The sequence below is a fragment of the Cyanistes caeruleus genome, chromosome 6 (assembly GCF_971803275.1).
Source record: "Cyanistes caeruleus chromosome 6, bCyaCae1.hap1.1, whole genome shotgun sequence".
Classification (NCBI taxonomy): domain Eukaryota; kingdom Metazoa; phylum Chordata; class Aves; order Passeriformes; family Paridae; genus Cyanistes; species Cyanistes caeruleus.
This window is the reverse complement of record NC_141706.1, coordinates 51,055,528-51,077,925: the sequence shown is the minus strand read 5'-3', so window position 1 is coordinate 51,077,925 and position 22,398 is coordinate 51,055,528. Positions and strand designations below refer to the sequence as shown.

The 22,398-nt window shown below is 39.8% G+C and overlaps 1 protein-coding gene and 1 long non-coding RNA gene across 3 annotated transcripts in view; both read left to right on the top strand.

The window, feature by feature from the left end:
• Nucleotides 1–3,521, top strand: part of GALC (galactosylceramidase) — a 35,530-nt gene extending 32,009 nt beyond the window's left edge. For both annotated transcript variants that reach the window (XM_086895936.1, XM_086895937.1), the window contains exon 17: nucleotides 909–3,521. In XM_086895936.1, coding sequence (XP_086752062.1) covers nucleotides 909–1,052 — 144 coding nt within the window. In that variant the 3' untranslated portion in view covers nucleotides 1,053–3,521. The remainder of the gene's footprint in view (nucleotides 1–908) is intronic.
• A 5,097-nt stretch (nucleotides 3,522–8,618) lies between these two features.
• On the top strand, nucleotides 8,619–11,711 carry LOC147652683 (uncharacterized). The gene is made up of 3 exons (XR_015288789.1): nucleotides 8,619–8,785; nucleotides 11,395–11,476; nucleotides 11,579–11,711. It is a non-coding gene; the product is annotated as an uncharacterized LOC147652683 (long non-coding RNA).
• Nucleotides 11,712–22,398: the final 10,687 nt, after the last annotated feature.

Below are 22,398 nucleotides of genomic sequence, written 5' to 3'. Positions count from 1 at the left end.
CGTACTATCACTTTTGGAGACAAAGGGACACTTGTGCCTAAGGCATTCACCGGAATGGATGTTCAGTTTTGGCTTTGGTACACCTACATTTATGACAGTGCATGCCATTCTGTAAAATGGGCCAAGATACTGGGTTACTGAAGATGAACATTAATCACTTAAAACAGTGTTGGGAATTTTAAAATCACAATGCTTCAAACTTCCATCAGTGTTGTTAAAGTATTTTGTACCTAGTATGCCTTTGATGTAATGAGCGAAGTACAGACCCATCTTTATAATTCTCACACTGAGTCCTTGAAAGACATTCTTGGAATTTACCTGTAATTGTCTTTCAGATGAAGAAACACAGGTAAACTGAAGTACTTTTTCCTAAATACTGTTTAGTGGAATGCACAGGAGATAAACTGTAATTTTTCCTGAAACTGCTTTTAATTTCTACATCTTGAAGTGGCTTGAGTGATACTTGAAGGTTCTGCTATCTCCCCTTTCTTTTGGCTTAATGACTAAATTACATCTTTCTTTACTTTTGACTTCTGCCTAATTCTGCAGAATCAGTGCCAAGTGTATCATATCACCTTAAGAAAGTTAGGCTGTTTTGAAAGTGTCTGATATAAGGAAGAGGAAAACCAGTTTACCCTTCAGGTTCTACACTGAGTTAGCAAAGCTGTGAGTAGGAGAAGAGGAGCCTTTAATGTATTCACTGTAAAGACATTAGATCTATTTCAAAGAGCTGATAGACACCAGAGGATTCTATGCAATATTTAGATGCATCTTTGCATGAAAAATGTGTGAAATGTAGTTGAAAGTTGACTTGACATCCTTCTGCTTTGTCTTGTCTCCCATGTGAACAGGCTCAGTGTATACACAGCCCCTGGAAAACAAAGCTAACATTTTCTTTTTTGTAACAGGGCAACTCCGCCTCAGGACTGTTAAATGGTTATCCACTCTGGGAGAATGTCACCATTTCTAAACCGCAGAACGGCTGGGCTGCTCTCGGAACTCGCTCGTTTGAGTTGGCACAGTTTGACAACTTCCAGGTTGAAGCTTGCTGAGGTGGCTTTGGCATTTGGAGAACCTGGTTCTCATGTTACTTTGAAAAAGAGCCAAGTCAAACTTGGAGGAGAGCTGACTGCCAAACTGTGATTGATCTCTTGGCAAAGAGTCTGGATTCGGTCCGTGTTATTTGTTAAAGGTTTACTTGAGTAGATATCAACATGATTGTAGCTTTATCCCTGATTGCTGTGGGATTTTTGCCCTTCAGTTTTTAGGGGTAAATTTTAGTTCAAGGTAATGATGAAAACAAATTCTTGGATTTAGATATCTTTTAATAACAACATCTTAACTTACCAGCTCACTTCTAAGATAACTTTAGAAGTTAACAGAAGACAGATGCATCTTAAGCTGCATTTTTTAACACTTCCACTATTATGTCCATTGCTTTCACTGTGAAAGAAAGAATTAAATGCCAGTAAGCCTTATGAGCCAGTGGACCCCATACTTTTGTAGGTCTATCATTCTCAAATTTCATTTGGATAAAGTACCTAGATTTCCTATAGTAAAAAAAAGATGTTTTGTCTGTTTTTTTGGTGCAGTCTGTGACTAGACATTACAGTACTCCAAGTGCATTTGATTACTTCTTTCAGTTTCCGTTGCTAGCCCTAAAATATATCCTATTTTCAGTGGAATGGAAATGTGCCTTATGACTGATCAGGGAGTGCAGGATGTGGCTTATTTCTAATCTACCTCCTCTTTCCACTGAAAGGGTTGAAATGGATGAAAAGATACCATAACTTACAGTTTGTTGATGATAATATTGTGGGGTTTTTTGCATAGTGCAAAGAGTGAAAACATTGCATCATGGATATTTTCATGTCAGGAAACTGGCCTTTTGTTCCTAGAAACTTGGGCAAACATCTCTCTCTTTTGATGGTTTTAGAGCTTTGAATAGAAAATAATTAAAGCCTAACAATGGTATTTAGTTTATTATATTACTGTGGCACAGAGGTGATGTGGCTACTATCACTTCCTATAAAAGAAATTTTAAAAAAAAACCCAAAAACCAGTCTTGGCCTTTAAGAGTTTGCAACCTGATCATAAGGTGACATGGTGGACACAGAGGGAATGGTTTAGTGTGCCAAGGAGTGGAAATGACACAAGAGTCTCTTTTTAAACTTTTCCTAGCCATCATGGAGTGAAGTTCAGAGGATAATTCAGATCCTTGGGAATGGAGGGATTCTGTTTAGCTGTTGCTTCGTTTTATTTTTTTCCCAAGTTACTGTGTTATTAAAAAAAACAACAATTAATTGAGAATATGAAGTACTGAATGGGTTTTTCCTCACATACATTTGCAGTTCAGTCAGCCCCAGAATTTTTCATGTTTGTTATTGTTCAGTTTGAATGAAGATGTTTATTCCCATAACGAAAAATGCTTCCTGTGTCCATCTACTTTTCACATTCACATCCTGTTTAATTGACAAGCAAGTCATTCCACATACTTGCTAGGGCTCTACTCTAGCTGTATGAGGCCCTTTGTAGCAGGCAACATCTGGAGAAAAAGATTTACAGTGTACTTCGATTCATAGAGATTATTCTTCTGATCCCCTTTATTTTGAAGGCTGAGTCCAGTAATTGTTAGCTTCAGTCTTTGAAGCTGTCATCTTATATAAAGTTAATGTTATACAGATCAATCCTGGAAAATTTTTATAAAGTTGATCTTCTGTTTTCGTTTTTAGAGAAGAGTTCTTAAAATTCCATCTCTAATAAGTAAAAATGTTGTGTCTTTTAGCTGTTATATTAATACTACTTATTCATACTTGGAAATTTCATACATGACAGTAACCTTGGAAAATGGTTTAAACCACTAAACTTTAAAACTAGCAGAAGGCTTCCAAATGTGAAGTAACTGTTTGCTTAAGTGGGTGAAAAGTGAAAGGCAATTTTCCACGTATGGATCAGATCTATTCATTACTTGCTTGATTTCCTAAGGAATGTCACTGGTCACTCCACATGTGAAGAAATCTAATTTTAGGTCCTCATATTCAAGTAATATGAGTATAATAATCTGAGAATAAATTTATTTTAGCTGTGAGGATTTTCATTTGGATGCTTCTTGGAGTCTTCCTAGTAGCTTCTGTGGCTGCAAGCAGAGAGATCAGCAATGATGTAGTTATTCCAAAGGAGCTGTCTGTTTTTTTAACCTTCTAATGCACTAGTGTAATGAACTGTACCATTATATTGTGTACTAAACACAATGTATTTTATCACTGGAAATGTTGATTTTTTTTTTTTTCCCCTAATCTTAATTTACAGTGTTTGAGGATTAAAGTGTTATGAACAGAGTAAGTGATTTAATAGTGACATAATGTTATTCATCTTTATATGTCTGTAATTCTTCACCCTTCAGTAGACTGTAATATGTTTGGCAATAACAAGCTGTCTGGTTTTTCACTGAGGAGTGGATTTATGTTGTTGATTATAAATGCTAATCATTCCAAATGGACAAATAAAACACTTAAAAATGCTTTATTTGTGTAGAATGCTTCTGTAAAATGGGTCTTGGTTTTCTTCAGCAAGAGAGCTGACAAGTTTTCCATTGTGATTTCTGATAATTATGCTCGGCATTAACTTAATTGAATTGGAAGAGTATAGCTAACCAGTCCTTATTAAAAATACCTCAAAATCCATATGCATTAGGGCTTGTGCTATTGATAAAATGAATTTCTTATACCATTCAATATACACTTTGCTTCTTTCTGGTTTCTTGATTTGGATATTATTTTTTAATTTAGTAAAGGGAATTAAATTGTATTTCAGGACCAGTGATACAAAATTGTATCACTCATAAAACTAAGGTCTTATGAGATTTAGCTGAAAGCTAGGTTTGGAAACAGTGTTGTAAGGGTGTACTTCTGTTGTTTAAAGACCCCTTTATCTTGAATATCCTTTTGAATCTATCTTCAAACACCCTATTTTTGTTTTTTTAAGCTAAATTTTAGGGTTTGATTTTACAAGGAGAAATTCCATAGAACTAGTTACGTTTCCCAGTCCATCATGCCAGTAGATATGACTTACCCAGGCATTATTGCCTTCCAGTAACCAGGTACGTGCTACCACCTACACAAGCACTGCATCAAAATCAATTCTGTCCCTTCTCTGCCACCCTACCTTTTGAGGTTAGACATGAGCAGTTGTCGGGATTTTTTTTGCTCCTGCAAAACACTATGATTCCTTTGCTTTAAAATTACAGGAGACTCTTTAGGCTCCTTTTGCAGCTGCCTCTTTGTATCTGTATCAAAAATAAATATCTACTTCCAGATTTGAGTGGTGGTGGTTTGCTTTTGCCTTGTACAATCAGTTTTACTGCATCGTAACAACAGGTTGTTTTCACTTAATAAATGTTCATTGGTTTACCTGGAGTTTCTATCCAGAGTCCATTTTCTGAGGGGGAATGGGTATTACGAAATTAACCATCATAATTATAGCTGTCTGATGATTTTAGCAGTATGGCCAAAGACAGACAGTGCTTGGAGGCTTTATTATCCTCTCTTTGATGTTTTGGTATTTTTGTTTCTTTGTTTTTTGTTTGTTTGTGTGGCTTTTGTTTGTTCATTTGTGGTTTTTGGCTTGTGTTTTTTTGTTTGTTTTTGTTTGTTTTTAAACCCTTTGTAAGTACTCCATTCATACAAGTCTAGCACATGCTGGGAGTGGCAGACAGGCAGGTTGTAAAAATCCTCTAGTTTTGAAGACTTCCTAGGCTGGTAGTGGAATCACCAGGTAGCTTTTTTAGAATTCTGAGGGTAATGTGCATTGAAAAATCAGCATGAGCAAATTCCTCTTGCTGTGCTCCTTCCATTTATGCCCAAGTGTCGCTGAAACAATAAGGGTTGTGTTTCTAGAACTTGTGTTCTAAAAAAAGCCCAAAACGCCCACTAGTAATTGAGCAGAGGAAAATGTGTGCTGCAGCAGTGTTGCCAAGCTTTTTCTGTGTGCCAAGATACTTCTCTGCGGTTTTCATAATGGCTAAGAAAACAACTGTGAAACTCTGCTTTTCCCCTCAAGGAATCATATTTGGATAAGGTTAGAAACAGAGACACAACCCAACACCAGTTTTGTCAGGGGCTCCTGGTACCTTTGCAATGAGTGCATTAAACCTGACTCTTTTATGTACCCCAGGTTAAACCTGGACATGTCTCTGGAAAGCAGAGATGAAAGTATGCTAAAAGTATTTGTTGGAGTGTTGACTTTTTAATTTTTTTTAATGCTTTTTCTGTTGGTATCAAGTGTACCTGTCTGAGTTTCACTTGACTTAGTGCAGGAAAACAGTAATTTTTGGTTTTGCTGTGCTCACAGATGCATTTCAAAGACAATACTGTAGTAGAGGGGGGTTCAGTACAGAATTAACTTGAAGGTATGTAGCAGGAAACTGAACCTAGTGTGCAATATTATTCTAATTTTATGCAGCCATGGTCTGGGAATCCTTCATGGTCTAAAACAGAGGAGGTAACACCAAAATGACTATTAAAAAAACCAAAAAAAACCAAAACATCACCAACAAAAAAACCCAGACTGCACACATGCTCCCAGATAGTATAGGGAAAAGTTAAGAACAATCTGGATTTAACTTGGCATCCTATGCTCAGTTTCTGCTGGAAAATACAGCTGTCTTCCTTACTCTTTTCCATGGACAATGATTCAGTTAAAAAGTTAAAGTGCCTATAAAGAATACAAGACTTCATTGTTGCTAAAAGCAAATGTTTATCTAATTATAGGCACTGCTGTTTCCCAAAAACAGTAGAATCAGAAAAGCTTAGAAAACATGAGAATAGGTTATGCAGCTGAAAGGCATGTCTGTGATGTGTGAATCATTCCTGCTCCAGCTTGCAAAAGATTCCTTCCCTGTGAGCATAGCAGCAGAGCTCTATGGGAAGGGCAAATATTTCTCTGTTACTGCCACCCCCCTTCCAAGTTTTTGGGAAGTTTTGTGTACATTGGCCAATCTGAGATCACACAGGAATGACTCTGTAGCCTCTTAGCTTGATTATATAGTGTTAACAGAGTCATTTGAAGGAGCAGCTGGCAAGGGCTAGCAGCAAATCTTGTTAAGGATGTCCATATTCCCTTCTGATGTGATTGCTCTTGTAGTGGGAGCAATAAATGGGAGTGTTCACTGGCAGGAGATCCGGGAGGTTTTGTGCTGAACGGAGGTGCACACAAATGGCTCAGTGCAGAGATCTGTAAAGCTTCACTGGGATGCACAAGGTCTCTGGCATAAGCTGTCTATTTCCTGTTCAGTCTAAGATTGCTGTTTAATGGTACAACTGAATTTTTTCCTTGCTTTTCTTTCTTATGAGCTCAGCTGATCCTTTGTCCTAAATAAATTGTTTTGCCAGCATTATACGAAACGTGCTCTGTGCAGGAGGGCAAGCCTGTACCAGAAGGAGGAGGCTGAGAATACTCTGCTGATGATTCAGCCCATCTTGCTAGATAGACTGTATGTTTTTTGGGCCTGCCTTAGTAGAGTGCTGAGACAAAAGGCTGAGAGAGCTTCCACTTCTCTTTTGTAGGTGGCTATTCTATGGATTTTGAAACAAACAGCATCACTGCTTTTGTTTGTGATCTGTGTAATGGATGCAGGGAGATCATTCAGCCTTTCTTTCCAATTCAAGAAAAAAGAAAAATTCAAGAAAAAAATTGATACTGCAGAATGTATCTTGTATGTATTCAATTGTAGGATGGATTGAGTCCTTCATGAAACACCTGTGACTCTACCTTGAGAGATGAAGTACTTTTGTTAGATGAATGCTTTCATACAGATATATTAACGGTGAGCACCCAGTCCCCAGGCCAGTGGGAGTTTCTCTTATGATGTTACTTCACATAGGAGACTCATTTCAAATACCATAGTATGATAAAAATATTTTTTCTAAATATTAGTTCTAGTGGATCTCCACAACAAAAATTCCAGCCTCCCCATATGTAAATACATTCAGTACATACCTTGGTTTCATTCTCCTTTCCTGTTGGCACTTTTAAAATTGTTAATACTTAGAGATATCTGTTGCCTTTCTCAAGCAAATACTTAGCCACATGAAAATGCAACAATTTTCATCTTTTGAACAACTGAATCTTTTTACCTCTGTATTGCAGCTAAGTATATTTTGTTGTGCTGAATCTGAATATTATCACTTCACTTGACGTTTATAATAAATAAATAAATAAAATTAATCTATGCCAAGATCTGATGCAAGGAAGCATCAGAAGGGCCATGTAGGCATCTAAAATTTCCTGTAGTGTTTTAGCCCCCAGGACACAAGTCACCTTACCTGTATTTTTCATTTCTCCCACACTCTCTCCAGCGCCATACAGGGTGGCAACCTGGGTAACATTCTCAATGGTTGAAGGTGGGTTTTTTTCTTGTGTGTAACAAGATCACTTTTATTATATAATCAGGCACTGGAATATAATAGTCTGGAGGAGATTCTTTCTTTTCCTTTGACCCATGTTTCTTTGGTATTTATTTATTTATTTATTAATTATTTTTTCTTCAAGAAGCCTGATGCAGAGAGGGTGCTTGGTTGGTTTTATTACATCAAACTTGATTACAGTAATTCTGTGTTTAGCAATCTCCCTGATGAGCATATACTACATCCTCAGATGCCTTTGAAGACTTCTGCTGGGTTAGTTATCTGTGCTAAATCATTTCAGAAAGCAGTTTCTCTGAAAAAGTAGCTATTTTCTGCTACAGTAATATTCTGATTCTAAGTGTGGTGGTGTTTTCTGCCCTTTGATCTTTTTGCCTTGCATTTTGTAACTGAAATATCTTTTCCTTCCAATTTCTACCACTTCAAAAGATGGTGGACCACATTGCGCTTTAATCTGCAAGGACCTTGGCACCATGCAAATATTGCCAGTGTCCTCCACTGCAAATGAGAGAAACGTGTGTTGCATGTTGCATTTTTCTGATGCTCTAGAGACTCTCTAGGTTTTCTCTGTTGGCACAGTGCTCTGAAATCAGAATATAATGAATTTGCATATGAACCTGTACTGAGTTTTCAAAATGTACTCTTCTGGTTTTAAGTGATTATGGAGCACTGTGTATAGTCCTTTTTAAAAATTCACCATATTAAAATTCACTATAGTTTAAAATTAAATAATTAATAATTAAATTTATATAGTTGCCAGAGCTTTAAATGAATGGTGGATGGAGGTTTGGAGTACATTCTAATGTTGTTCCTGGGTTCACTTCACATGCCTCAGTTTCCTCACGAGGAAACACACAGGGATACCATGGCACTGAGCACCCTTGCTTAGTGGACCTGAAACAGAGCTGCTGCTGTAACTTCCTTCCTATGAAGACTTAATGCCTTAGTGGGGATAACGTTGATTGAAAGCTTGGTGTCACCTCCTGTTGAAATTGTGAGGAAATGACTGCCCTGAGAGCAAGCCACTGTGGGTGTGCCTCAGCTCTGCATTACAGCTGGTGGGGAAGGGGTGACTTTATTTTCATTTGAGTCTGCCACTGAACATGCTGCCTTTTTTACTCTTTGTATCTGCATAGAACAGGGCTAATGCTCTACCTCTAATGATGGTCACAGTATGTGTGGGGAATCTCTTCACAGAGTTTTGGGAAGGACTCCATTGATTCAGTGCACACTGGAATCCTGTGGGTTCACAGTCTGACCGTCTCACAGCAGAGAAAAAACAGGCAAGAGTGGTGGAGTCAGTGAGCTGAAACATAACGTCACTAACAGCTGTCCCCTACCTGCAAGGAGACCTTCTGGAAAAGGTGAGGGAACATGCTGTACTTCACAGAGCTGCCTTCTTGAGGAGCCAGTAGAATGGAGATGAGTAGGGTTGGAAGTAGCTTTGTTTGATACAGAAACACATAGTGGAATGATGTAAAGCTTGCATAGTGTCTTCCCAGGCTTGGATCAGTCCCTGTGTATTTAACATGACTTGAAAAGATAGGAGGAGTGTTATTGCATCTGTACAAGCCCGAGTCCATAATATGCTCCTCATGTCCAGGCTCTCTCCATTTTTTTAGTGAGAAAAATGATGTAAATTGTACCCAGCAAAAGAGCAGAACGGTAGGAGAGAAAAGCAATGCCAAGTCCACATTTCTATCTGCAGTCACCTTTCCTCAGTGTTGTTTTTCTGAAGCTAATGAGAACTGCTCACATTATTGTGTGACTATAGCCACTTCTCCTCTGGAGATCCAAGTCCCTGTGAAAAGTCTTTCAGTCCTAACCAAAACCAGATAAACAGCATTGCTATTCCGGTTCACTGAGTGTGACTGACACGGTATTTGAAATCACCACTCAGCCCAGACAGTCAGGAGGGGTAGCTCATACTTCAGGCTGCAAAAAAAACCCCACCTCATTACAGAAAGTCTGAACTGTTCTCAGAAAAAAAAAAAAACCCTAAAAAAATCTATAGTGGTATCACAAAGATTGGTTTCCGAATGAAAAATTGAGGTTTGACATGAACCTTAGGACTTTTTATCTTTTGTGACAAGTTCGTAAAGCAAAAGAGGCCCTTGCAGTCTGTGCTGGAGGCTCTAGATGGCAGCGGAGGCACGGCTAAGAGCTGTCTTGCTGGCTTTGGGGCCAGCTTCTCTGAGCCATGAAAAACAAGGAATGAAGGCAGCTTTACTTGAGAAGAAAGATAAGGTTGAGACTACGGGCTGCTGTCTGTGCACAAAACTCAAGGCTTCCCTTACAAGGAATGCTAATTCCTCCTTTAATAATTTTGCATCTCCTTAAGGCAGATTAACCTATAAAAACCCAAATGCTTTGTAAAGCATCTATTACCTACAGTGGATTGTCTGGATCAAAACCCTTAAATGAAGAAAAAGCCAATTTCCAATTGCTGCCAGTGGCTCAGTTTTTGTGTGAGTCTTGGTAATTTTTAACTCGTGTTCAAGCTAAGAAAGGATCTGCAGTGATTATTTTTAGAGTACAATGAGTTTGCTCTTCACTGCTACAGCCTATATCCTAAAATCTTCCGACATGCCACAGCCCCACTATCAGAAGGTCTCCCTGCGAGCTGCGTGCAGCTGCATCTGCTCTGAGACTGTCTGGGAGAGCTGTGCTCATGCACAGGTGGGATCACAGGGTGAAACCCCAGACTCGAGCAAAGCAGAATGCTGTGCAGGAGCTTTTTACAGTCTACAGCTGCAAGATGGTTATTTCCCAGCAGTTTGAGGTTTTCTGAGGTGTGGGGCTCATGTTTTCTGCTGAAGTTTTAAAATTTGAAATTGATAGCTTGGGCAGCTGCAAGGGATGGAGACACTGTGAGAAAGAAGCAGCATATTTGTACTGAGAAGAATTGTCATCCAGCTTAGACTTCAGCAAGGCAGTTCTTTACTCAGTGGGGTCTGGAGACAAGGAATAGCAGTACCCCTGTAAACATGTGGAGGTGGGACACAAAAATCACATTTGAAATTGGAACTGACTTTGGGGCGATGGAGAAACTTGTGAAAAGAAAGAAGCCAACAGTGTGAAAGCAGGGGAGGATGGGTTTGTCCATTATCAAGTGTCTCAGAGCACCATAATCTGAAATATGGGAGAGGTAAATGAGCAGTGATTACAGGGAAAGCAATTCACTCCCTCATGCCAGGTTTTCAAAAGCTTTATGTGCTGTAGGTTAATAGCCAGCTATTTGCTTTCACTCTGGATTAAGCCCCAGGCTTCCTGAGGTGATGTCCTTCCCTGTCCCTCACAGACTGCCACGGTCAGGCAGCTCAGCTCTGCACAACAGTGTGGGCCAGCTCAGCTCGGCCTCTCCAGCAGCACCTTACTCAAGGAAATCCTTAGTTATGGGTTCCCTGGTTTTCTTTCTGTACCTTTTGCATTATCCTAAGAAGAGACTACCTGGATGTATGCAGGGACTAGGAAGCAGAAGGTCTTTATGTAAACTAAAACAAAGATACAAGATCCTGACATGCCTGACATCGAAAAGTACTGCTATGCCTTCTCTTCAGTAAAATGAAATGAGAAGTGTTTCTGATTTTGACAGAGATTATTACAATACCTAGAGGATGTGTGAAACTGAAGTGGGGATTTTCTGTAGCCCTGCTTTTATGTAAGGCATCCATGAGGTTTGATTCTCTTAAAGGGTGGATATACCATTTGTGGGGTGAGGAGAATGCACAAGGCAAGGAACTTGGTGCTTACTTCCCTTATGTGGCTAATAAGACCAGTATTTCATGTGAGTTTCTGTGGGAGAAGAAGATTGTTTTCTCTGGGAGTGTCATGACCCTCTGTCTAATGAGAGGTAATGCTTTTTTAAAAACTACAGAAATTTTGATTATTGGTTTATAATCTTAACACTGTCTGTGTATTTTTTGGTCTGCTTTCTTTATGAAATTCCTCTGAGTGCTGGTTATTTTTACAGGCCTTTAGGAGCTCTGTGCTTCTGGATCATGGCTCTTTTCCTTGTTTGCTCTGACAGAAAGTCATCTTCAGGAACATCTCAGGTTTTCATTTTGCTTTTCCTTGCTATAACTTTAGTCTCCTGTGCAGAAGTGAGAAAGAAATGTGGTGACTGAACTTTGACAGGTTTTCCCTTTCACCCACAGCTCTTTGAAGGCAAATCGCTTACCAAAAACGTGCTTGGATAAGTGAAGGATATGCAAGAAACCAAAAGAGAGATCCCAAGATATCATGTGGCCTGTTGAGGACAGTGGTTATTTGCATCTATCTTTGGAGCAGGTGAGTAATAGGGCCCTGTCTCAGCCAGCAGAATAACACCAAGATGACTGTGCTTTGTATAACCAGTGCAGGCATGCAGCTTGGCAGCCTGTTAGCAATGTTTTGAGTAATTTTAAAAAGCTCCTTCTGCATTATTTAGTGAGTGAATTTTTTAAGACAGAGCCTTTAGCTCCTGAGAGAGAAGGAAGAGCCAGGGCGAGATGCTGCTGTAAATCTGTTCCTGCCAGTTGCTGGTGCTGCTCCTGTTGCTGGATTCCCCCCCAGTGATGCAAACCCAGCTGTTTGGGCGCGGTGCTGCGCTGCTGGTGGGCGCTGGGGCTGCCCTGTGCTGTAAGGCAGAGCACAGAGCGGTGGAGTTGAGGAGGAGGAGTTCTAGTGAGAGAACAGGTGCCAGTGCCTCAGAGGGCTGTACACCACGCTCAGCAGAGCACAGGCTTCGCAGGGCTGCATGTGGGAAACACCACAAGAGCAGAGCTTGTGTCAGCCCCTGGGCCAAGGGAGTGCGGTGAGCTTCCTGGGAACAGCTGGCTGAGGAACAGCCCTCTGCTAGCTGTGGGGTGTTTTGAGTGAGGGAATGGAGCTAACTCCCAGGGGGAGTGAAGGCAGGGGTGACCTTCAGCAGGAGCTGAGGGTAGTGAGCCCTTCTGCAGATTGTTCCGTGATTTCTGGTTAGGCTGCATTTGTCCGATCCTTACAACTCACTTGGGGAAGAATTCAGACTGAGAAGCCATATTAGTGCACAAAAAAATGTGCAAAAGTAAGTTAAAAAGTCTGATAATTTTCCCAGATTTTCTTATGCTTGAGCTGCATAAGAACTTGAAAATAGAAATTTTTCATTGTGATTCTTTGTTGAATCCATGGGGTGCATCTGGCACATCTTCCTGTCTTAGGTTCAACCAAAAGCAGCAAAATAAGTGACTTCAGGCATGACTTCCCATCAGTATTTCATGGTAGACATGGGCAGCCCTTTGTAATGCTGATTTTAGAAGTACATATTATCATTCCAGAGCAGAGCAGGATTTTTCAGACAGAGGAAAGAAGAACTCGCACCAGAGCAACACCCAGCCTGGCAGTTGAGTTGGTGGGTCTGGATCTGGACCCTTCTTCTCTGTGCTTTACTCCTGGAAGTTGAACTGACAGTCTGTTTTTCCATAATGTTGAGGCTGATTGCTATTTTGGGAGGGGATACATGAAGCTTGACTCAGGACTCAGCCTCATCTTATGTTAGTTTACAATTGTTGTCAGATGAGTTACGATATTTGAAATGAGCTGTTGTAAAAACATATGTATGTTCTTAGCTGGCAACAAATTTTAGTATTTTAATGATGCTTAAGACAGCTCCAGCACAGAGAAGACACCCTATTAAAAACAGTAAATCAAGCTCTGCAAGCACGATAGCTGAATTAGAGTTTGAGCTATTCTAACGTCTTTGCATTCTGCTTTGTTGCTGATGTGTACACACACAGACATATAAACTATTTGCAGTTATAGTTTTGCAATTCAGTGTGTTGCTTACAGCAACAATACATTTTAAGCAAACAACACAATATTGGATCAGCTATCACCAATAAAGCTAGTTTTGCTTCATAAAATCCTCCTCAGCACATTCCTTCTTTTCTAAACTGAGTACCTTGTAAGCCACAATTGGAAGAAACATCTTGTAGAAAGACGAAATACCTGGGAAAAATATGTTTCCCATTTACCACTGTCTGATATGGATGAGGGGCTGGGGAGGAAGGTCAAGTAGTATGGGGTGAAAACTACCATTCTTGGTTCTGCACTGAATGACTGTGGCAGTATCCATATCTTAATAGACTGGACAAAGGAGAAATCTCAGGTACTCTGACATGAGAAGGCATCTTGAACTGTGCTCAACCTTAAATTCTTCTTTTATGGAATATGAATATTAAACGTCAACCCTAACTCACTCTGACAGATGAGGTTTAATTTATGGGCTCTCTGCTCTCTGTGTCAGAGATCTAAACCCATGTTATCTCAGGCTTCAGAACAAGCTCAGTAGCTACTTCTCCATTTACAGCTTCTCATACTCTCTCTGTATCTCAAACTACATGTAAACAATGTCCTTCCATCTTTTGCCTTTCAACTACAAAAGGCAACACTGCTTAAAATTCTGGTCTTTCATATTCCATGAGCCCCTGGGAAGTCAATAAATGTCAAAGAAATGTTGGGTTATTTATGTATTTATTAGGTCTATGCTACATTTCTGAGAAGGCCTTGTGGCATTTGGTCATCACATTCTTAGAAGATATGTCACAGGATAACAGTACTGCACATATATCAAAAAAATTTAGATTTTTCCCACACTGCAGTGAATCTGTGTTGTTCTTGAGACATTACTGGTTGGAAAAGCACTTCCTTCTTCATTATATTTGTTGCCAAATGACTTGTATAGTTCTCCTTTATTTTTTTTTTTGTGTGCTTTTTTAAGGATTCATAAGCAAATTTTAGTGCAAGAAGGAACCAGGCTGATTTCAGAATTTGTGCATTTCACACAATAATTTTTCTCTGAATCAGTTTCAAGTCATGAGTGCTCTCTCATAGCAAAGGCAAAAAAGAAGAATCTCGTCAGGATGATGCTTAAACCTTTTGGTAGGATTCAGGTAAAAATTTATGGCTCTAGCATTGGTGATAGCATCTTTCTGGCTGCATGGCTGGTACTCTGTGATGAATTGCAATCCTTCACTTACACAGTTTGGCCAGGCATACTCTGGCACTCAGCTTTGGCTAGTTACAGATATGGTCAGCACTGCCTGCCCCACTGAGTTTGAATCAAATGGTGCAGACAGCAGCTTTCTCTTCAATCTGGATGTCCCACCCATGGATGTGATAAGCACTCTGTTGTCATACCCTACTGTAGTCCCTCTGAAAAATCATGCAGCATCAACAGCCTTGGAAACAGAAGTTATTTGTAGAGACTAGAGACTACAATCATAGTGGCAGAGGGTCCTAGGGGTTCCCCTCTCCCCCTCCCACTGCACCCCATCCCATAATTTCTGTGTGTCCCTTGTTTTGACTGTGGGATGTATTTTAGAATTCATCTGAATTTGGCTTATGGCTCATCTTTTGATTTGAATGGCAATAGCAAACTAACTCTGTGTCCATTAGTGATGTTACCAGTGAAAAGTCAGAACTGTAGCTCCTGTGGTCTGCACTAAGCTTTCAGAGCAGTGTTACAAGGCAAGGGACTACAGAGAAACAGAAATGTGTGGTTTGTGTAAAATAAAAAGCCGCTCTCCAAAGCTTGGCAATGAGCAGAAAGATGTGAGTCACACATAGCATGCTCGTGCTGGACTTGAAGAGATTGACTAAGGACACTGTTGACTAATTCTTTTCCTTTAATGAAAAGCTAATATGTGCTTGTTATTATCCCAGCAGGAAAGACTGCTTTCTAAGTCTTATCTACATTCAGTAAACACCCAATATGTGGCTTATCATCCATAAAGGGACAAAATGTTATGCCTTATGCCTGGATTCAAACCAGTAGTTCATGGGCGTTCGAATACTTCAAATACGTTGTGCTCAGACTACTGAGCCATGTCTTCTGAAATCCATCATCTGCTGCGGTGTGATAGTTAAAGCTGGTAAATGGGTAATGCTTATTTAATGAATTTTAATAACTTGTTTTTATGAGTAATCTGTCAGGAGGCCCCATTCTCTTTATGCATTTGTCCATCGATCTGTTTACGTGAACAGCTTTCGCTCTGTTATTTACAAATTACTCTCAGATTGTGTTGTTCTCCATTTAGAAAGTGCTGACAGTTGAGTGGACAAGATGATGTTTTTGATCAGATAATCAATGTCCAGATCATTTATGGCTGTAAATCAGAGGCCTTCCAAAATGGTCCCATGGATATTACTGGCCAGTGGCATGTGTGGTGACATGTTTTTTCTCCCAAATCACCCATGTACACAAATACATAGTTTATGATTATTTTAAAATCAAAGGAAAATCTGACGCTGTGCTAAAAGTAGAACAATTATCAGCTAATGGTTTATGGTAGTTTGGTATTGTTTTTAAGCTTTCTGGATGTGTGTTGGTTACTTTGTAGGCCAGTCAGGGACACAAGAACACATGCCCAGGTGATTCTGCAATAAGACATAGTGTGAGTTACATCTGGGACAGCAAGGAAGAGAAATGTAAAAAGGAATAATGGTTACCTCCAAGATATTAAATACAGGCAGATCCACATCTTGATGGCATACTCACTTAGATGGAAACACATTCACCTGAGTGTGCATAAAATATTATTACTTTTTTAATGGGTCAATTTAGCAGTAAGCCCAAGAAATCCAAGGTCAATTATTTGTATTTTTAATTACCGTAGATAATAAATAATATGGCTGCCAATGTCATTGGGGTACCATTTAACTGAGTATGAAGGTAGAGTGCTATAGGACCTTCAAGGAGGAGATAATTTCTGGCGACACAAGACTGCAGTCAACTGGGAAAGGAGTTTATTACTGACAGAATTTTTACTATGCTGGCTGTAAGTTTATTAAGCAGTATACTGCATAATTTCTGTCAGCATATTGTGTCATTTTCTGAGCTATATAATAATATTGCTTTGAACTTCTAAGTGCCTTCCATTTCTGTAGCTTCCTAAAAAGTTATGCCCATCTTAATTGCCATGGCACCTCAGAGAGGCAAAGAAATATTTTCTTCCTCCTGGGAGATCAATACTACTTTTAGCAGTGAAATTGAAGAGAAATGACAGGCTCAAAATCCAGCTGAAGGTTTGTCAGGACTGGGCTTGCAGAGGAAGCAGCATCTTGTGTCTTAGCTGTTGGATTGACAGGTCTCAAAGCAGCTGGTCTTGGCCACAGACTTTCTGCACAACACTTAAGTAAATTCCTTTTGCTTCACTTTGCAGATGAGGCTGTATTTCCTGCTCCTGGTCTTGGCTTTTGTAGGAATGGGTTCTTTGGGGCAGTATGCTTTCTGGAGTGTGCTTTGCCCAGTGAAATGGCTGGGGTCTTTGAACATTAATCCCTGTAAACACCTCCCCTAGCCCAGAATATCAATGTATATTTGCAAGAGTGCCATTTTCATTTCATCAAACTGATGCCTTGCACTTTCATCTCCTTTAGCTTGTCTATTCTGCCTATTTGTCTATTTTTATTCTAAATGGGACTATTGCAAAGCCTGTAGGAATTATTATTTTTTTTTTTAAACTTTTGATAGCTCTTGTAAAAGCAGTAAATGTGTTTTATATAGACACAGAAGAAAGGGGAAAAAGTCACTGGGACTTGGTGTTTACCCATCAAAACAAGGAATGGAAGTAAATCCCAGGGATAGTTATTCCATTCAGTAGTCCTGCTTTTTACAGAGGAGAGAATTCAACAGCCTTGCAAAGGAGGAAATACTCTTGGCTAATCAAAGTGGAAAAAATGAGGGAAGGAGATTAAACTTGAGGATAAAACACCTATATTGATGAGAAATAGGTTAAGTAACTCTCTGGTTTTCAATTATGTTAGAGCAGTAGGTACTGAAGCCTGCTCATTATTTGAGGCTATAAAATGCCACATTTATTGTGTCATTTTTCTTTCAAATATTTTCCTGTTGGGCTTGTAGCTCTCACTACCTGAAATTCCCACTGGCTGTCCCAGAGAAAGCTTCTCTTCCCAGTTTTATACTCAGAAATGTCAAATCCACACCTGCTAGTTCTCCCTCTATTGAAACAGTGCTCAGTGCTAACCTTTTTCACATACTCCTTGTGAAGAGAAACATCATGTCCTACTCACCCTCCTGCTGACCATCAAATCTGAGCTGACTCTGTGGGTTCATTGCCAGACAGCCCTCTGGGTCAGTCTGTCCTGGTGTCTTACTCCTCACTGAACTCTCCAGTTCCCTGAAGCTATTATTGACTCAGTTTTTCTCCACACAATGAGCATGTGACAGATCAGTTTTATTTTAGGGCCTGAGCTATTGCTTTATTAATCAAACAGAAAGTATTTGTCTTATATTTATTACTTGTCTAAGTCAATCACCACCAGCCTTCCATCACATTCTTACCCCAAAATACGCCCAAAATGTCACATTTTTGCTTTGCTAGTCACAAGGTATCAGAATTTCTTGTCCTGGTACTTGGGGGGCCTCAGACAAAAGTAAATCTCCTTACTGGTGTCTGCCTCTCTCCCTTTTACAGGTGTGCATCCTTTCTTTGATGCCAAAATATTGTCTTGGGGGTCCATACTTAATTCAGCTATTGAGATGTAAGGATTTAACTGTTGCTTTTTGCAAGTGATCCCTTGGACTTTCTAAGAGTTTCCATGCAAATGACAATGTGTTTCCACAACAATCTGCATGGCATGCTAACTGCTATACAGGATATGTGTACTGTGTCTTCAGTATATTCCCAGCTCTATTAAGAACTGGTAATCACTTTCACAGTAAAGATTCATGTTCTTTCTGTTGATATTTTCACTTGTTGTGGGCTATAGACTAGCAGAATATTATCCTTTAGCCTGTAACTGGTGACTTCTGTTTGCTGAATAATAACTGACTGAATTCAGACAACCAGATGAAGTAAAAAGCCAAGAGCTGTGAGCCTTGCATTGCCTCCTTTGTGTGTTACTTGATGGTTTTCCTGGTCTGATAATTATCTAATGCACTAATAGAGAAAAGGTCAGAGGTATTGTGAGGCTGCTTCTGAACGTAATTTTTCAGCTCATTTTTGACACGTCATGTATATAATCACCCAGTGATGAATATTTGTATTTCATTGCCATGATTTAAGAGGGGCTTTTTTTGCCTGTGCTTCAAATTGCTTTCAGTGCTTTCTGCAAAATGTGCTTTGCAGCAAAGCAATGTACTTTCTGAGGTCATTTTAGAAATTTGATTTTGTTCTTCCCCTTCACTTCTGGTGTCAGTCTGGTGTAGGAGCAGCACGAAGGAGGTTGGAGAGTAGGAAAGGAATATGTAGAAGATTTGTAACTTAATAAGAATAAAGAATATAGTTCAGTTTATAATATCATCCTGAAAATTACTTCTCTGCAGAGATTCATGTTCAGAGGTTTTTTAACCTGTGTGCTTGTACATGCTCACAGTGAATTACTATTATTATTAAATCTAAAGAGGAGGGAAGCACTGGGGAGGAAACACAGTGTTTCCCTGACTTCTCCAGATCCCTGCAAATACAAAGAAGCTTGTAGGACTGACAGCACACAGCATGAGAGGTGCTCAGAGGTGTTTGTTTTGATAGTGCTTGCAGTGTTTTTGTCTCAGAAGCAGTTAGTATGCAGGACAAACCATACATCTGGTTTCACTCATCTTGCCTGCGAGCCAGTTCAGTGCCTTGTGGGGAAAGGTTTAGAATAGTGGAGGTGGTAACAGCTTTTATAAGTTAAAGTTAGGGTATAAATGTATCTTCAGGGACATCTGTATGCCAGACATGTGCCACTTTGGATTCAGGCGATGGACTCATTTCCCGAGTGGTGAGCACACACACAGGGCTGTGAAGACATGAAGTGCTTTAGGGGGTTGCATCTTCTTGCAGACAGATCTTATATCATCTGTCTAAAGTGTGGGCACCATTGGTCCCATAATTCAGGAGTTTGGAGCCTTAAACCTGACAGTATTTAAGAGGTGTTTGGACAATACCCTTAATAAGTTACTTTAACTTTTTATCAGCCCTGAATTGGTTAGAGAATCGGACTAGATGATTATTGTAGGTATCTTTCAAATTAAATATTCTATTGTAATCTGAGGTCCCTTCCAATTGAAACAATCTATTCTATTCTATTCTAGTCTAGTCTAATCTAATCTGTTCTATTCTCTCTCTATGGCTCTAGGTAAAATGTCTCAGTTTTTTTCTTTAGAGAGTTCTCATGTGGCTCTCTCTCCTTCAGATGAATTCTTTTGTGTAATAGGTCAAGAAAAGAGTCCAGAGAGGTTTATTATGTAGTGTTATATCTATTGACAGTGGAAACAGTTCCCACAATTCTAATCTGTAATCTAAGTAGCAAATTTAGTATTTTTTGAGAGCTGTTCTCTTTCCTCAGTTTGGAGTGTTTGGTCATCCCAGCCCTAACTGAAGAGGTAAGAGAGCGTCTGCTTATTATTAGTGTAAATTGCATGTTTGCAAAGAAATGTGTGAATGTATTTGAAGAGCAATGAGAATAATCAAAAGCCTAGAGAAACATGGGTTGTGAGAAAAAAAAATTAATGTGTAGCTGTTTGATTTTCTAATATGTATAAAAGACTGCTGTGAGAGGAAGGCAATAATTCATTTTCCATGCCCAGGGCACAAGTAATTATGGCTTTAAACTGCAATTCTGAATCTCTCTGAGCATTCTACATTGGCTTGTATTTCTTTCAAGTGGCCGATTACTCACCTGCTCGGTATTCTCATAAAAGGTGCTTCAGTCCCAGCCACTCAGTGGGGCTCCACCTATGAACTCTGTGCCTCTCAGGCAGGCTGCTGTGGGGCAGCTCTCTGATCCAAGTGCAGGTGGGGAAAAAATCTGGTGCAGGTTGAGCAGGGAGCCCGACAGCAGAGCAGAGGGAGGACTTTGGATCTAGGACTCCATCATGAGACTGATACAGGAGAGGGCCAAATGTGAGCCTGCAAATGAAATCACCATTCAGGGTCCTTTCACCTCTGAGAGCTTGACTTTAGCATCTTTCTCTTTTCCTCTTCATGACCTCACTGATAACCATCATATGTCCCACCCCCGATCATGACACCCTGTTCAGTGGTCTGTAAGAGGTCAGAAAGCAGTTGGGCCCTCTGCACTGATAGTTAGCAATATAAATCTTATCTGTGACTGAGGGGAACTTAATATTGTTTTTTTAATCTGTTGGACATCCTACTTGGAAGAAGGAGTAATTTTTCAGCTGCAGGAAAACCAAAATCCTTTGTTGCTGTTTGACTGATTTTCACACTGGTGAATGGAAACAATCAATGGAAGTTACCAGCCTAGGAACATCTATCTTCCCTTTTTCCCACGTGAAAATCCCCAGTCTAAAATGAGATCAACTTTATGGAAATGGAACTAGAATTCAGATATTTGCACTAATATGGTGGTCTACTTCATACTCCTTACAAGACTTGTAATCAGAGCTGTCTGGATAATACTGATATCAGTTTAAGTCTTTGAGGACCTTCTCAGTGTGACACACTACCTGTTGATTCATGTAATTACATCTCCCATACTTGAAATCCCGGTTTTGAATCTTTTTCTTTTCTAATCAAAAAAGTGGAATTAATTTTGGTTGTGTATTTAGTGGTCCTGCTTGGGGCTACTTCACATTCATCTTTAGCAACAAGGTAACCTTTAGCAACAAATACTGTGAAGGAAAGGGAACTAAAGATGTGTGATGGCTTCTTTTAGTAATGTCATCCCTAAAACATAGTGTCTTCCATAAAAATTATTCCATCTGCTGTATGGAAAATAATCTCTTAGGCTGCATTTCCCTCGTAAGAATGATACAGATGTAGGTAGCACTTCCTTGGCTGAGGATTTGGCTCACATTTCCTCTCCAGTCCCTGGATCTTTCCCCATATGGATCACAATCAGGCATGTCTGGCACTAGTGCATGTCTGCTGCTCTCTCCTTTCTCAGTCAAAGGATTGAGGGAAGAAGAGTGTCTGTTCTAAATTATAATTCTTTTTGCTTTATTCTTGATCTAAAAAGGCAGCTGTAATTCTTCAGAATCCAGCAGGAACTGAAGAGTCTTTTTGAGATGGAGAAGAATATCCAGGAAGAATTTAAAGTACAAGGAACTAGGCAGGAGTCTCAGCTCCTTTGTCACACAGTGGGTAGTCAAATTTTTGAACTCACTGTTAGCACTCAGAAGCTGTGTTTGATCTTGCTGTGCTGTTATGTGGATTATGCTGCTCACCAAAGTGTGATTGCTGTTGGTTTAATGCTGTAAGTAACCAAAAGCCTGATGCAGCCCAATTGCCCACAGCCTTTAGGCAAACTTGCCAGAGTGCAGCTATCGGTGAGCTAGAAGAGAGCATCGCTGGAGGGTCCTGAAAAACAGCCCAGTGCAACTGCAGGCTGAGATTGACTCCAGGCCAGTACTCTGTAGCTTGTGATTCCACTGGAGCCTCTCACTGAGAGATGAAGCTCCAGGCTCAGCTGGAGCAGGTCCGAGTTCTGCATACAGGGACTAGAGAAAGCAGATGGGCATTCATCATATCCATAGAACCTTACAAACCCAGATTTCCAGGATTTGCATATAGCTGATGGGGGATTTGAAGCTTAAACCCAGAAGGATCACAGGGAAAAAAGCCCTTACTTACATGCAGTAATATCTTTCCAACCCTACAGCTTCTAGTACAACTGCTTCCCTGCTCTATCCTGCCTCTTTTATTTTTTTGGAGGGAAATGGCTCATTTTTCAGTTTGGTGGTAAATAGAGCTGATGACTGAAGCCAAGATGTTTTTAGACAGAATAATAGCATTCTAAAAAGAATGATCCACACAAACAACTTTTGTTACTGTAATTCAGAGTCCTGCAGCATGTAAAGAAATTAATTTTGGGAATTCCTTTGCAAACAGACAGACTTTCCAGAAGCCTAACCCAGAACCTGCACCAGTTTTGCTAGATTTTTTCAAGATTTACAACAGTTCACTTATCTTTTTCTGGTTCATCTTTTCCTGTTTTGCATTTGGAATTAGTCTGTGCTGATGCAGAAAGCACTGAACTGCTGCAAATG